Source organism: Athene noctua, chromosome 18 (assembly GCF_965140245.1).
Source record: "Athene noctua chromosome 18, bAthNoc1.hap1.1, whole genome shotgun sequence".
Lineage (NCBI taxonomy): Eukaryota > Metazoa > Chordata > Aves > Strigiformes > Strigidae > Athene > Athene noctua.
In genome coordinates, this window is record NC_134054.1 from 1752276 (window position 1) to 1766642 (window position 14367).

Consider the following 14367-nt stretch of genomic DNA (forward strand, 5'->3'; position numbering starts at 1 on the left):
TTGCTTATGGAGAACAGTGAGGGTCTCTGGGGCTGGCAGGACACACCAGGGATGCAAATTTCTGGGTTCAGCAAGAGGGCACTGGTAGGGGAAGCCATCTGCTGAATGCCTTTCCAGGCAGGTGGTGGGACAAAATATAAAAGGCTACTGACTGCTTATGAGGGGATAAACCAGCATAGATCAGACTGCACCACAAGTGAGTGGCAACCTGCCTAGCCAGCCCTGGTGCCCTGTAGCAACACTTCCCCTTCACCTTGTCATCCCAAAAGACTCCTCTTCACCATAGCCAAGTGCTGTACATCCCTTGGAAAGGCCTAAGTGTAGCAGAGGAATGCTGCCTGGAGCTTGCAGCACAAAGCTGGTGTCTTCAACACTACCCTAATGCCTTCTCTGTGTCATCAAAGTTGCTCCCTGGATGATTTCATGGTGTGCAGCGGCAATTAAGGAATCAGTCACTGCACATTCCCTGTTCCACCATTCCCTGAATGGCAGGTTGTCATCCCATCTCGCCAAAATGCTCAGCTCACAGAAATACTTGGCATGGCATGAGAACCATCACACTTGAAGGAACTGCAACTACTTTGTATGACCCCAGTAGCAGGAAGAGCTGACAAGGGAGCAAGGAGGACCTGACCAAACGACAACCACAACCCTCTCCTGAGGGCACCTTTGAAGAGAGATTTTCAGAGGGCTTATCTGCAGCATGCACACAGAGGTGCTAAGGCTGGCTCTGGGATTTTAGGTAGCTGCAGCTCTGCAGGGATAGGATTAGGCTGCTTCTAAATCCCAGCCACATTGTGCTGTCCACTGTGAACCCAGCAGCTTGGATCCATGCTGGCTCAGACATTTCTGCATTGCATTCACTGCTGATGCTTACTGTCTTGATTAAAGAGAGAAACGTATAATATACACTTTGTGGTGGCCCAGTACATACATTCCATTTTAAAATAAGCTGACATTTGTGTACTCAATTATTATAAACAGATTTCCTTTATTTTCTAGCGTAAGGCAGTGAAATTGAAAACTCTCTTTCCTAAGACAGGTAAACAGAAGTGATTTAATGTTTCAATTCTGGAACACCAAACAAGATATAATTATAACTGGGACAATGTGTAGCAATTAGATTTAATGTGGAGAAGAATAAGCTATTTAATATTGATAGGGAGAATGAGTGGATGCATGGGCTTAAATAAACCACAGAAATGAGGCAATAATAGAGGGTGCAAATTTCTCCCCCAAACCCTGCCACAAGTCATGGCAGGGAAGTGAGATGGTATCTGCAGAAAAGACACTTCTAATGACTACATAGGTTGGTCCCAACAGCCTCAGTACCTGCGGTGTAATTCAGAGACACCACAGGGCCAGGACCTAAGGACTACTGAAGAGCAGATGGGTAGCAGTATATATTTCTTCATCTTGTGTATGCTGAAGAGTCAGATTTGAAGGGCCTGAGATACCACAAGTGGGCAAAGACTGTGTGCTCACAAGCAAAGGCTTCGTATGAATCCCTGAAGAGCTGTTAGACATCATGCATGACCCAACGTCCCCCAAGGGGCCCTTCCCATGCCTTGGGCACCACGTAACGGCCAGGGGACACTTGGCACTGCTGTTGGCTCTTTCTGTAAGCAGTGCTGTTGTCCTGACGTGACAGCTAGGTCTCATTCTCAGTTTGGGAGACAAATTATTCTTTAATTGTTCCGTCTGAGAGCAGCTCCTATGAGAGCTGTTAATGCACATTAATCTCTGGGACTGGGATCTTTACTGACAGCACTCAGAGGAGAGTTTACATAACAGGAACCACAGATCTCAGAAGAGAATAAATAAAATACAGAGGAAGCAAGTCTTATTGTTTTTAACTGGCTATCTGCTAAAAGAAGGAGATTTAGAAATGTCATGCCTAATTTTAATTTTTGAATAATTCATTGTGTCTGTGTAGCAGAAAGTGATTGTTTGGTCCAAAAATAGGAGACATCCCATTTAGAGGAAGAGAAATAGCAAAAGACTGGTAGCCATCAAAAATAACTGACATGTTGCATTTCAAAGCCCTTTGTTCTGGATGACTTCGGTGAGACCAGAAGCTGGGCTGAAACACTTGCATGTCAATGTACCCATGGTAATTTTTGCAAGCAGATTTTCTATTTTGCAACTTCGGTGAAGGATAAGTCTCCAAAATGAGGATAATAAATATTATAAAAGAATGAAGTAAGACCAAATTTTGTAAGAGTAACTGGGTATTTCAATGTATCAAGTGAAAATACATGAAATACAGTGAAAAATGAACTGAGAAAACAATTTGTAACAATAGTCTGCTCATCTTGTGGGAATGTCTGCAGGCTGATTAGGATTTCCTTCAAGGGTGTCTTTAATGAAAATTACTCCCAGCATTTTGGGAAAAAAAAACCCAACCCTAACTTGCATCGTTTCTGATGTACTTTAGTATTCAGCATCTGAAATGCAAATTTATGCATAACTGTGTTTGGACAACTGTATGAGATAGCTGCTATATGTGCTTTGAACCCTCACAGGAGATTCCAACAAGTATGCTTGAGTGCACAGGCTTTAAAAACTGCTTTTCTTAAGCCTTCCTGCGAATTATATTTGCTAATTCATTTGTTTCCTGAAAGTAAAACTAGACATGATATATGATCATGAGTGTTATGTCTTTAAATCAATTTAACTGCTTGCACACATTTTGCAGTATTTTTACCTTTACCTTGCTTTAGAACCTTTCCAGGAGTGAAAAATACTTCTGACTGTTGCTGTTAGAAGGCCCTGTGGTTCTTAGTGTCCTGCTGTGACCAGTGCAGCACTTTGACTCTCAGAATTTTTTTATTTCCTGCATGACCTTGCCATGGCTTTAGCCAGAGACCAGCCTATTGAATAGGTCCTCCCATTGTCTAAGTTCGCCTGAGATGGGAGATGATGACCCATGTGATATGAATGAAGAAGGAACCACAATGGTAATTCAGAGTTTGTGTGTCAACAGAAGTTATTAAATAGCAAAACCATGGCAACTGCCCTGTGATAAGGTCAAATAATTTTGACAGCCTTGTGAAGCTCATTACCAGCCCCTCTGATGAGACACACCATGCTTTTCTGTTGTGTGAGCTTTAATTGGGAGCCAGTAAATTGTCTTAAAGTGTGTTACAGATAAAGTAAAACAGCTCAGGTGCCTAAGAGGAAATGCACGGGGCATGCACTACCTTGTATTTGTTTGTCACTTCATGGCAAATACCAAAATGAGACATCTTTCATTTGTGTTTGACCCTTGTGTTTGGAATTACCCAGGACTTTAAAAACATTTTACCAGGTCATCCATCATTTTGAGATTCCCTTCAAATGTAAAATCATCAAAAAGAAATAATGGGATGATTTACTGGCAGAGGCTTACCTGGTCCCTGCTCGCATGAAGTGACAGAAGGTGATATGTATTTTGCAAGGTGGTTACAGCTATTCCTCATGGTTTAGGACTAGTTGCAAATAGTCCTGACTCCACATTTTCATTTAACCTTATTTGTTGCTTTTAGCTTCAAGAGTGTTAAAACAAACACCACCTTAAAACCTCTGTACATGTGATTTTCTCTATCCACCATCAATCTGTTCTCTACATGGGAAACCCAGTCTTTGCATGCCCCATGGTATCTGAACCAAGCAGGTTCAGATGCTTGCTGCCTTTAAAAGCTCCCCACCTTTAACAAGGCATCTTTGGAGCAGAGGTTTAATAATGTCTCGTACCAGTCCATCCTGTTGAGAGATGAACATTTCCCAGGGAGGGGACTTCTTCATGGGAAACCACAGATCTCTGGTGGGGGGGAAATTCTGCATGGAGATCCCAGGGCTGCAGTGGCTTCCAGGCATAGGGGCAGTACAAAAGGGCTCTCAGTTCTGATTTGAATTGGTGGGTGCTGGGGAGATGCATCCCCTTGGACTACTGCCCTTGCTTATTGCCAGACAAAATGAATTTTACTGTTAATGTTTAGAAACTTTCACAGCAACAAAAGAGAAAAAAAAAGGTAAAAAAAAAAAAAAAAAAGAAAGAAAAGGTAAGGGTTGTAACTCAAGCGCTAAAAATCCAGAAGTGCTACAGTGGTCACTTCCAGTGTCTGAATTCAGCTGACACCCTTCCTCCCTTTGGTGAGACGCAGTGTATTAGGCAGATGTGCATTCACGCCCTCTGTTTAAGCTGTCATCCAGCAGCCATGAGTGCTGCACTTGCAAGAGCATGGTTAGCTCAGAGGATTTCTGTTCTGATGACAAGTTGTCTTCCAGGCTCAGGAGTCTCTGGTCTCTTTGCTGTGTACCTCCTTTGAGGAAATGCTTGCTAGCCCAGGAGTGATGGGATGTTTCTTCACCCTAAATCTTGATCACACAGCATTGGGCCTGCTTCCACTTGTTAGTGCCAGATGCAGCATGGATTGTCAGCAAGGGCGCTTGTTTCTGCTCCCCCATGGTCTGGTTGGGTGTCTAGCTGGGATCTTGTCCTGCTGTAGTCTTTCAGTGTGATCTGCAGATCAGAGCTCTGTGGGGCACAGTCAGCATAGGAATAAACTGCAAAGATTTTTTAACCGTTGGACTCTGACAAGCATTGCTACATGTGTTGTGGTTGCTTTAGGTGGATTTCAACTTTTTCTAAAACTTCATAGATTTTTCTGGCCCGAGTAAAGGGCACCTCTGCTGACCTCATGGCTGGAGGCACTGAAGCCCTGTGAAAGAACAGTTGCAACTTTTTAATGTCAATAGACTGACCCAATTCCCTCACCCTCATTCTCAGCAATAGCTCAGCTGCTTTCAGTTAATCTTTCCAAAAACACTCAGCCTGAGGCAAAGAGAAATTGTAAGACAGACAAATTTTGGCAAAATGATAAGGGGACAAAAATAAATATTTATAATGGAAAACAGTGATCAACATTAGCTGTAAGTCTCCAGACTGCTATGGTGTGTTGTGCCCCTCTCAGTCATCATGGGGCATGCAAAGACTTAAACTGTGAAGGGCATTGCATACTGGTAAAAGGTGAGCCTGCATATGCAGGTTTTTCTTTTTGCAGACTGCTTGGCATGAGTGTCACAGAATCACAGATTAGTTGTTCTGGAGATCGTCTTGTCCAATTCTGTGTCAGGTAGAGCAGGTTGCCTAGGACCATGCCCTCTTGGGGAGGTCCAAGGGCAGAGACTCCACAGCCTCTCTGGGTAACCTCTTCCCTCACAGTAAAAACATTTCTACTTCCATTTCAGTGGAATATCCCGAATATCCAGCCTCTTGTCCGGTCACCGGACACCACTGAAAAGCACCTGATTCCATCTTCTTTACTTCCTACCATCAGATATTTACAGATATTGAAAAGATCCCCCCCGAGCCATGTTTCTCGAGGCTGAACAATCTCAGCACTGGACCCAGATGTGGCCCCAGCAGTGCTGAGCGGAGTGCTGCCACTAACCTGCTGGCAGTGCTCCTCCTAATGCAGCCCAAGACACTGGTGGCTGCCTTTGCTGCAGGGGCACGTTGCTGACTCATGGTCAGCCGCTTGTCCACGAGGAGTCCCAGGTCCTTTCCTGCAACTGCTTTCCAGGCAGTGGTCCCCAGTGTGTACTGGCGCATGGAGTTATTCCTCCTCAGGTGCAAGACTTGACATTTCCCTCTGCTGAACTTCATGAGGTTGCTCTCAGCTCAGTTCTCCAGACTAGCCGGGTCCCTCTGGATGGCAGCACACCCATCTTTGGATATCATTGGTGACCCTATGGAAAAGTGGAAGGGCTGGGGGCTGGACAAACCTCAGTAGTCTTTCCTCAGTGTCCTGGATCCAAGATTCCAGCATGCAGTAAATGTCCCCAGACAGCAAGACAGGTTGGTAGATGGGGGCCTCTGTCCTCTGCAGCCTACTACTGTCACTCACTGATCCCTACCTGTGCTGCTGCATGGCGCAGGCTCCATCAGCATGGATGCTTTGATGGACAGAGCTTCCCAACCCCTCATCTCCTACCTGGGCACTGAACATGTTCTATAGCTGCAGATCTGCAGGGAGAACAAAAGCCTTGCTCCTGTTTTTGGAAGTCACAAGCTTCCAGCTTTCACCATCATGGGAGTCTCCCTTTCCCAAGCAGATAGGCACAGACTCTTGCCTACCTTCCTTTGATACTGCTGGGAGCTGAGGCTCCTCTTTTATCTGCAGGGTCTCAGAGAAGATCCAGTTGGCCTCTTTTTCATCATCTCTGATACTAAACAGTTTGTTGGCCTCCTCCTGCAGATCTTTTACTTGGTGGCACAGTCCTCCACCAACACACATCTCCTACAGGCAAGGAGACAGTCTTCCAGCCCAAGGCTTAGTGAGAGGCTCCAGGCACTGCTGCAGTCCCAGACATGATAGGCTGCAGCCTCCAGCAGGAGCTTGGTCTGAGCTGAAGTCTCTTCTGTGCCAAGGACAGTTGCTCCAGATGGTGCTGGGGACAATGCCCTGTGGCATGTCACCACCATTGCTAAGCAAGTGTACACTGTCCTCAGCAGAGTTTGTGAGCCCTGTCTGTGTGCCCCTCTGTGCAACCTGCTGCATCTCTTAATGGTCTCTTTTAGCTGCCCTTTTAACACTGGTACCATCCAGGCATCTCTTGCTTAGATTTAATGTAATTTAAACTGGATACAGCAGGAATTTTCTTAATTTTAGACTAGCACATGCTGGAGAACCTATGCAGAGTACCAGAATTTCAAGAGGGATGGTGTTATTGTTGTGTAGAACCCCTTTTTGGCTATGCAGTGATGTTCCAGCTCTTCTCCTGCATGAGCAAAACTGATATGGGTTTCCAAAAGCTTTAAAAATAATTAATTGCTGGATAAAGGAAAAGTCAAACTTCTCTCAATGTCTCACTTGGCTGAATCATATCTTAATTTGTTGTGTGTTTCCCTGCTGTGAAAGAAACTGTGATTACATTTGCAGACAACATGTGAAGTCAATAAGAAAGACTTGCACTGCGAAGTAATAAAGGAGGGGAGTGAGGGGAAGGGGAGGAGATGAGGGGATAGGATTTGACATAACAAACTTTTGGACAGTTTTGGATTAGATCATCAGGGACTCCATTATCCTGCCCTGGCAGCATGAGTGAGAACAGCTTTGCACCTCTGAAAATCTGCCTGTAAAGATCTTCAGTCAGTGAGAGAAAACAGAAACAACACCGGGACAACCGAGGGACATCCATGCTCACTGTTACTGCTACACAACTTTTCCTCCAAGTAGTATTTTTACAGTAGGAAAGCTGGGGATGCAGTAGAAGTATGTTCATGAAAACCCAAAACTCATGAAGAAATTCACGGTATGTGAACACTAGTGACTGTGCAGACTGTCACACTTTCATGCTTCGTAGCTCAGCTTTTGCTTTCCAGCAGCCTTTGTTCAGGTTAAACAATTGTCAGTGATAATTATACCCTTTCTCATTCAGGGAGAACTGACCATGACAAGTGATCTTGAAAACCTTCAGAATGCCCTCTTCATGGACATGGTGCCAGAGTCCTGGATAAAGAGGGCTTACCCTTCCACAGCCAGCTTGGGCACATGGTTTGCTGACCTTCTCACTCGCATCAAGGAGCTGGAGGCCTGGACAGGAGACTTTTCCTTACCCTCTGCAGTGTGGCTTGCTGGGTTCTTCAACCCCCAGTCTTTCCTGACAGCCATCATGCAGTCTGCAGCCCGGAAGAATGAGTGGCCTTTGGACAAGATGACCTTGCAGTGCGATGTGACAAAAAAGAACAGAGAAGATTTTGCCAGTCCTCCTCGGGAAGGGGCATATGTCCACGGTTTGTTCATGGAAGGTGCACGCTGGGATACACAGGTGAGCTCACCGAGACTCTTCTGTTGAGAGAGATGTTATGCCCTTTACGTTTGGTACTGTGCTCTGGGGAACTTCTCAGCCCAGACAGGCACTTATCTACAGTAGTCATTTGACCTGCCTCTGCAGGAGTGGGGAAGATGTGAAACATGAGCCTCTCCTCTGCAGCCTAGAGTGGGTATCCAAGGTAGTCAGATGAATCACCTCTTGGAGTTGTCTGTTCCATGGTTGTGAAGGGACTTCAGGGTGGCTGACATGGACTGATACAGCTAGTTTTTACAAGATGAGCCGCAACGCTATTGTTCATTGACTAAACCGTGGTAAGTTCTCATGGTGTTACAGCGGGCAGGGAATATGTGGTCCTCTCAGGGCTGTGTTGCCCCTGCACCTTCACATGGTTGTGATTTCACTCCTGCCTCCAAAAGTGATGTGGCAGACTTCTGCAGTGTCACTACTCTGTGGCCTGTTTAGCAGCAGTGCTGAGAGAGGAGAGGACTCTGAATGGGTGGGATGTGCCAAATCCATACCACTGTCCTTCCGCTGTTGGGTGCTACAGGATGTCATCTGCACAGATAGGGCTTGTTACCAAAAATGAATTGCATCCTTTAGCCATCCTCTCAGGGTGCCACATAAAGCTTGCATGGAGGTCTAACATGTATGTTCAGTGCAGACTCAGGCTGATGACACAGCATGGACGGGCAGGGGGGTAGGCTCATCCTGGATAAACAGAACAACATGGGTGGCCCTTGCTCTTCTTCTTTCCCTTTCTGCATGTATCCCAACACCTTTCAGCTGTAGCACAGCCAACCTTGGGGCAGCCAAGGTGAGAACCATACCCACCAACTGGGCAGCTGAAGGGAAGCTTGTACGCTTGCTGTTCCCTGCCCATATAGCTGTCAGAGCTCCTCTCACAGCGCACCTCCCAGAGCAGCATCCCAGAGGAGCACAATTGTCCCTGTCATTCCTTCTGACAGTTGTCAGCTGTTAGGAGTGCAGGCTGCAGAGTGAGAGCCATTAGGCTGACAAATCCCCACTGGGCCTGGTCTTCTGACTTGCCTGGTCCACGGTGCCACAACTCCCAGTTTGTGCTGCGTGTGAGAATTAAATGACAGTGATTCATGCAGCTCTTACTCTGGGCAGCCAGAGTGATGCTCCTGCTGCCAGTGATCTGTGAGAGGGTGAAGGCTGATCAAAGTGGGTCACCCAGAACCTACTTATCTGTGTCAAGTTTACCCTCTTGCAAGAAGAGGCTTTTATCTCAGAGGCAGCTCTTTAGAGCCTTAATGTTGAAGATCCTCCTTTATCTGCTGTGGGGCTTAATGGTAGGATGCTCAGAGGCCATGGCTGTTATATACCATATCCCAGCCTGACCCTGCAATTCGTATCTAATACTCTTCATTTATTTTTCAGCTCCCTCTCTGCAATAGTTTTCCATGAAGGATAGGAAATTAGGCAAAGCTTTGAACTCACTGACTGATGGCATCCAGTGTATTTTATCACAAATCCTTGGGAAGGTCAAAGCTTCAGGCAATTTTCTCTCTGGAAATGGTTTGATGTGCGCATTGGGTCTGGAAAGCCACAGGCAGTCAGGAACATTGGCAAAAACTTTGTCAAAAGATTGCAGTGAAGATCTCACATGGGTAGAAGGTCAGATCTCCTGCCTTCATGGTTTTGGCTCTGCTGATAGCAGAAGTCAGTGGCAGAAAAAGGGGCCAGCCCAGGACATTTCCCAAACACTGGTCCTACAGTTTCTTGCCTATTCCTTTGTCTAAGCCTTTGGTGTGGCTGCCATACAACACCTCTTGCAGCTCTTGGACATCCCTTACTACAAGGAGCACTGGATTTCAGTTACTCTCAAAAACATTTTAAGCTGATACAAATCAGCTGGACACAAGAGTACAAAGAAAGGTTAAAAAAATTCCTGGGTTTACATATCAGATACTCCATTAAAAACAAATTTTAGTGACTGCTGTTATGTTTTCCTTTATCATCATTACCACCATTACTAGAAAATATAATGGTCAAAATGGTGGAGTTCTGCCTAGGTTTTACCCATCCCCATGTGGTAGTGGGAGTGAAAAATTTAGTGGTGCAAAACCAGAAATCTTTTGGGAAACACATGGCTTCTCCCCTCTGCCTCCCTCCAATAACTTGTATGGGTGATTGCATTCAGCAATGAGGTTTGTCTTCAGAGACCATCCAGACTTTAGAAAATGTGGTTTTCTGGTTACATTTTCCATGTGATTGAAAGATACTGAGCAATTACTTTTATAGATCCATTCATCATCTCTGGGTATCATGCCTCAATTTATTTCACAAAGAAAAAGAGAATTTTCATATGTAGCTGCTCACACTGAAATATCATTTCCACCTAGTGGAACTATTCATTTTACCTGTAATCTAGTGAGCACCAGTATGTATTAATCGATGCAGCATTTTTGAAAACAGGTGCACAGTTCCTTTAGGTCGTATACTCCTTCAAATACCATATCCTCTGATAAGAACGGCAGGTCATGTTTAGAAGAACTCCTCTGGGGAACACCTCCACTTTTAAAAGAATATTTCGCATTTAGATGGTGCCTCCAAAACAAAGGAAAAAGTCACTCTGTTCTGCTACTCACATTTTTCTATTTATTTAAACATTTATGTTTGCCCTTGGGTGTCTTAAATTTATAAAACATTCATTGCAAAACAGCAGGCAGCTATCAGATTAAATGAAACCAAGCAGGTTATTTTGGGTCCAAATGATCTGTTACTGTAGCACTGTTAAAGTCAGTGGGACTCAGTGAGAGATAGTCTGACTGGTGACACTATGAGACATTTTTATCTCAAGCCATGGGATACTGCCGGCTGATTCTGGGCTTTCTTGTTCCCAGCAATGGAGAGTTTGATGCCAAGCATCTGCCCTGCTATTCACCGAGAGCACTGGAGCTGGGTAGGGCAGGGGGAGAGGTGGGGTTTGCATCACATGTGGCACATGAAGCTTTGCCAGGTGTAGAGAGCACATCACCTTGTCCTCGGAAGACATGCACAGTCAGTGCAGAGCATGCTGAGCGGTGGCTTGCTGATGCCGTCCTTCACCAGCTACAGTTTCTGTGTACTTTTTAAAGCTAGTCCTATGTAAAGTACCAGTCTTAAACCAGTAGAGAGGCTTAGAAGAGCAGATCTGTGTGTGAAGGAACAGTCACATTTATTTGACAGTTCAAGCAGCTCGATATCTTTGGGAACAGTTGCACATCACTCATTTTTATCTGAGATGCTCCCAGCAGTGGTTGCAGATGAAAACGTCAGTGTGCAGCCCAGGTCTGGCACAGCCCAGTTCTGGTGCTACAGTCCCAAACATCCCAGGATGCTGCATTCTTCTGTAGAGGCACCAAGTACGTCAAATCGCATGCATCAGAGATTGACATTTTTCCTGGAGGGGTTAGCTGGGACATCATGTGAAACCTTTTCTTGCAGATGTCAACTGTCAGTAATGCCCATGTATTTGTGAGCTATTAGAGCAAGAGTAGGATGTGGCTCAAACTGACATCTCCAGTGATAAATTTACAATATATCCAGGGAGAGAACACTTGCAAATTGTGCTGTGAACAGCCAGTCTCTTATTTATGGTTGGTTTGAAAAATTAATAACTTGGCACACCCTTTTCCATCTGTATCTCAACTCTTAAACTGCTCAGTGATAAAAATTCCTCTCATTTGGCTTGACTGGATGGCACATCATTAGGTCTTCTTCACTATGTGCTCCACAGATGTCTTTTTTTCTTGTTCCCCATGTCCAAGTTGAAGCTGCCTTGGAGTGGTGTTCCCTGGTCAGATCACCAGACCCACTTCCTTGCAAACAGAGGCAACACTATCTGAAAGACAACCAAGCTGTGCTAAAGGGCTTTAAGCCAGCTGACCCTAGATTAGATGTGATGCGGGTGCACCTGTAAAACCTCAAAATGAAGTTGAGTGGAAGGCAATGTAGGCTTACTGCATATATATTTGGGCCCATCTATTACCATCCCTGGCTTATGACAGCTGTTTTCTGTCTTTGGACCCATTGATACGTGACAGCATCGTGTGGCCACTCTTCAAATGGCCTGTTGAGAAGACAGCACAGCAAAAGGGAAGACTTTTTTAGGATCTGAGGCCTGAGATCTCTGAGCACTGAACAGTGGCTTTTTAAAAGGTGTGCTGTGCCAGTAGCTAGGGAAAATTGCTTTCAGAGTAGAATTAATTTCTGATGATGAGAGCGATAAAAAATGCAAATGCAAATCAGCCCAGACATAACAAAACGATATGTTCCATAGAGATATCTCATGAAGATTTCAACTCTTGTTAACCCAGAAATAGGTCGGATATATCTTGGAAATTTGATTTGAAGAATTGTCAGCAGTAAAAAAGAGATCTGATCAAAATCCAGCCTCAGAAATGAAAGATGTGAATTTAAAAAGAGCACATAATAATGTTTGATAAATAGCTTCTATGCAAGGTATTATAAGAATTATTTAATGTTCATTCATCACGTTAGAAATATAAAATCCTAAATCAGAGCTGGATTTATCATAGCTTAGTATAACAGGTGGCATTAGTACAATTAAGCTGAGGTGTGTTGCAAGAGGCATTATTTTTCTTCAGTCATTTGCAGAACCAAATAAACTGCTAGAGAGGTTGAATCTCAAATGTAAGAACATTTGAAATAATAGATATGTGAAGCTAAGCTGCAGTGAGAGGCAGTTTCTTTAGCACTGAGAAGTTTTATTTCTATTTCTGTATTTATTTGCATTTGATCTCTCTAGTCTCCATTGAACAGGCTTTCCTGGAAATTGATTGATGTGTGGGGCATTTTACTGTCAAAAAGAGAAACAGAAGTTGCCAGAGAGACCCCAGTTAGAGAAACAGCCCGATGATTTCATGCCCTGACACCATACTGTCCTTCTCCTGGGTAGGGCAGTCTGCTGAGCAAGAGGATAATGAGGGCTTGTTATTTAATGATAATATTCCCTCAGGAACAGTCCTTCTGAATCCCTCTTGCTGGAGTGAGCACCTGTAAGACTGGAAAAAGATCTGTGGTGCCTTTTTGGGGGCCACAGAAAACACTGCATGCATTCATTGCCCAGAGAAGTGTATCCTGGTCATGCTCAAATTTTGGTGGTGTGGTGGGACATTTACGTGGTGCCGTTTAGACTCTTCTGAAGTGAGCACTGTTCTCCATCCCAAGCCCTGTTCAGGTGTCCGTGATTGGTCCTAGCACAGACAGTGCTTCCCATGAGGTGGTTCTGGTCTGGCAAAACCTTGAATAAGAGCTGCATGAGGATGATGTGGCTGGACACAGCCAGGAACATTGTTCCCCCGCAAAGTCCTGCTCAAGGGTGTGTGTGTTTGAGCATCTGATGAGAGCAGGCATCTGCACCTTTGGAATAAGCTACTCTTGATGGAGACTTCTGATGAAACAGGGTGGGTGTTTGATCCAGACCCTGCTTACCTCTGATAGACTCATCCACCCCCTTGATGTCAGGAAAGATGTTTTCACTTCCCCAATAAGACCAGCTTGTATAAACATTGCAGAGGATCATGAGTATTGGATACAGCTGATGAGTATCTTGGAAATCTAACCAAGACTTTGTCTTCTTTCCTTTGTAGACCGGGATTATCACAGATGCCAGGCTCAAGGAGCTAACCCCAGCCATGCCTGTCATTTTCATCAGAGCCATTCCTGCTGACAAACAAGACACCCGTAGTATGTACCCATGTCCTGTGTACAAAACACGGCAAAGAGGGCCAACTTATGTGTGGACTTTTAACCTTAAAACTAGAGAAAATCCTTCCAAGTGGGTGCTCGCTGGTGTAGCATTGCTGTTACAGATCTAGGCTTACCAGCAGAGCACCTAATTTGCAAATCCCTAACAACGTCTTTTTCAGACAATTTGAAAAATAATATCTGAGACTGAACCCAAGCTCCATCTTTCTTAATACTGGGCATATAGCCTAAATAGAGCCTGCAAGGAGGTGGCAGAGGTGCAGAGGGATACATAGACTGGATTCTTGGCTACTGTAAATCAATATCGTGTAATTTCTGCACTGGAGCACTGGAAGTTCCCAACCCACAGCCAGATCTTCCATACCCAGAGAGTGCTAAGCTTGAATCTGAATTTAAACTTTATTTCTCTCTCATGATCTGAAGTAGTTTTAAAATCAGTGGCCTTCTCCAAAATCCTTAGATAATCCAATGACCTGTGAAATTCTTCAGACGTTATTCTTTTCTGTACATGAGTGTTTCTTTGTCACATGTGTAATGCTGAAAGTTGGGAGATCAGCAGGTGTTATGGTTATAAACTGTTTCTTGCTAATATTCCTGTAAATCTTAGAAACATGGAAAATAGTGTTAATATCCAATGTGCTTCATGTAATCAGCAGTAAAAATACAGCACAGGCATTATTTAAGAATAATATTTCATCATGATAGAAAATTACTAATAAAAATCCTTATTCCTGGACTAGTCTCTAAAAATTGCCTGGAGGCCTGTGTCACATGTTGACTCGCTGTATGGCGAATGCATGCAGGGTCAGG

The 14367-nt window shown here is 44.5% G+C and overlaps 1 protein-coding gene across 1 annotated transcript in view; it reads left to right on the forward strand.

Moving 5' to 3' along the window:
• The window catches only part of DNAH9 (dynein axonemal heavy chain 9), a 213293-nt gene extending 199626 nt beyond the window's left edge, over positions 1–13667 (forward strand). The window contains exons 68-69 of the mRNA XM_074922361.1: positions 7426–7815; positions 13440–13667. Coding sequence (XP_074778462.1) covers positions 7426–7815; positions 13440–13667 — 618 coding nt within the window. The remainder of the gene's footprint in view (positions 1–7425; positions 7816–13439) is intronic.
• The last annotated feature ends 700 nt before the right edge of the window (positions 13668–14367 follow it).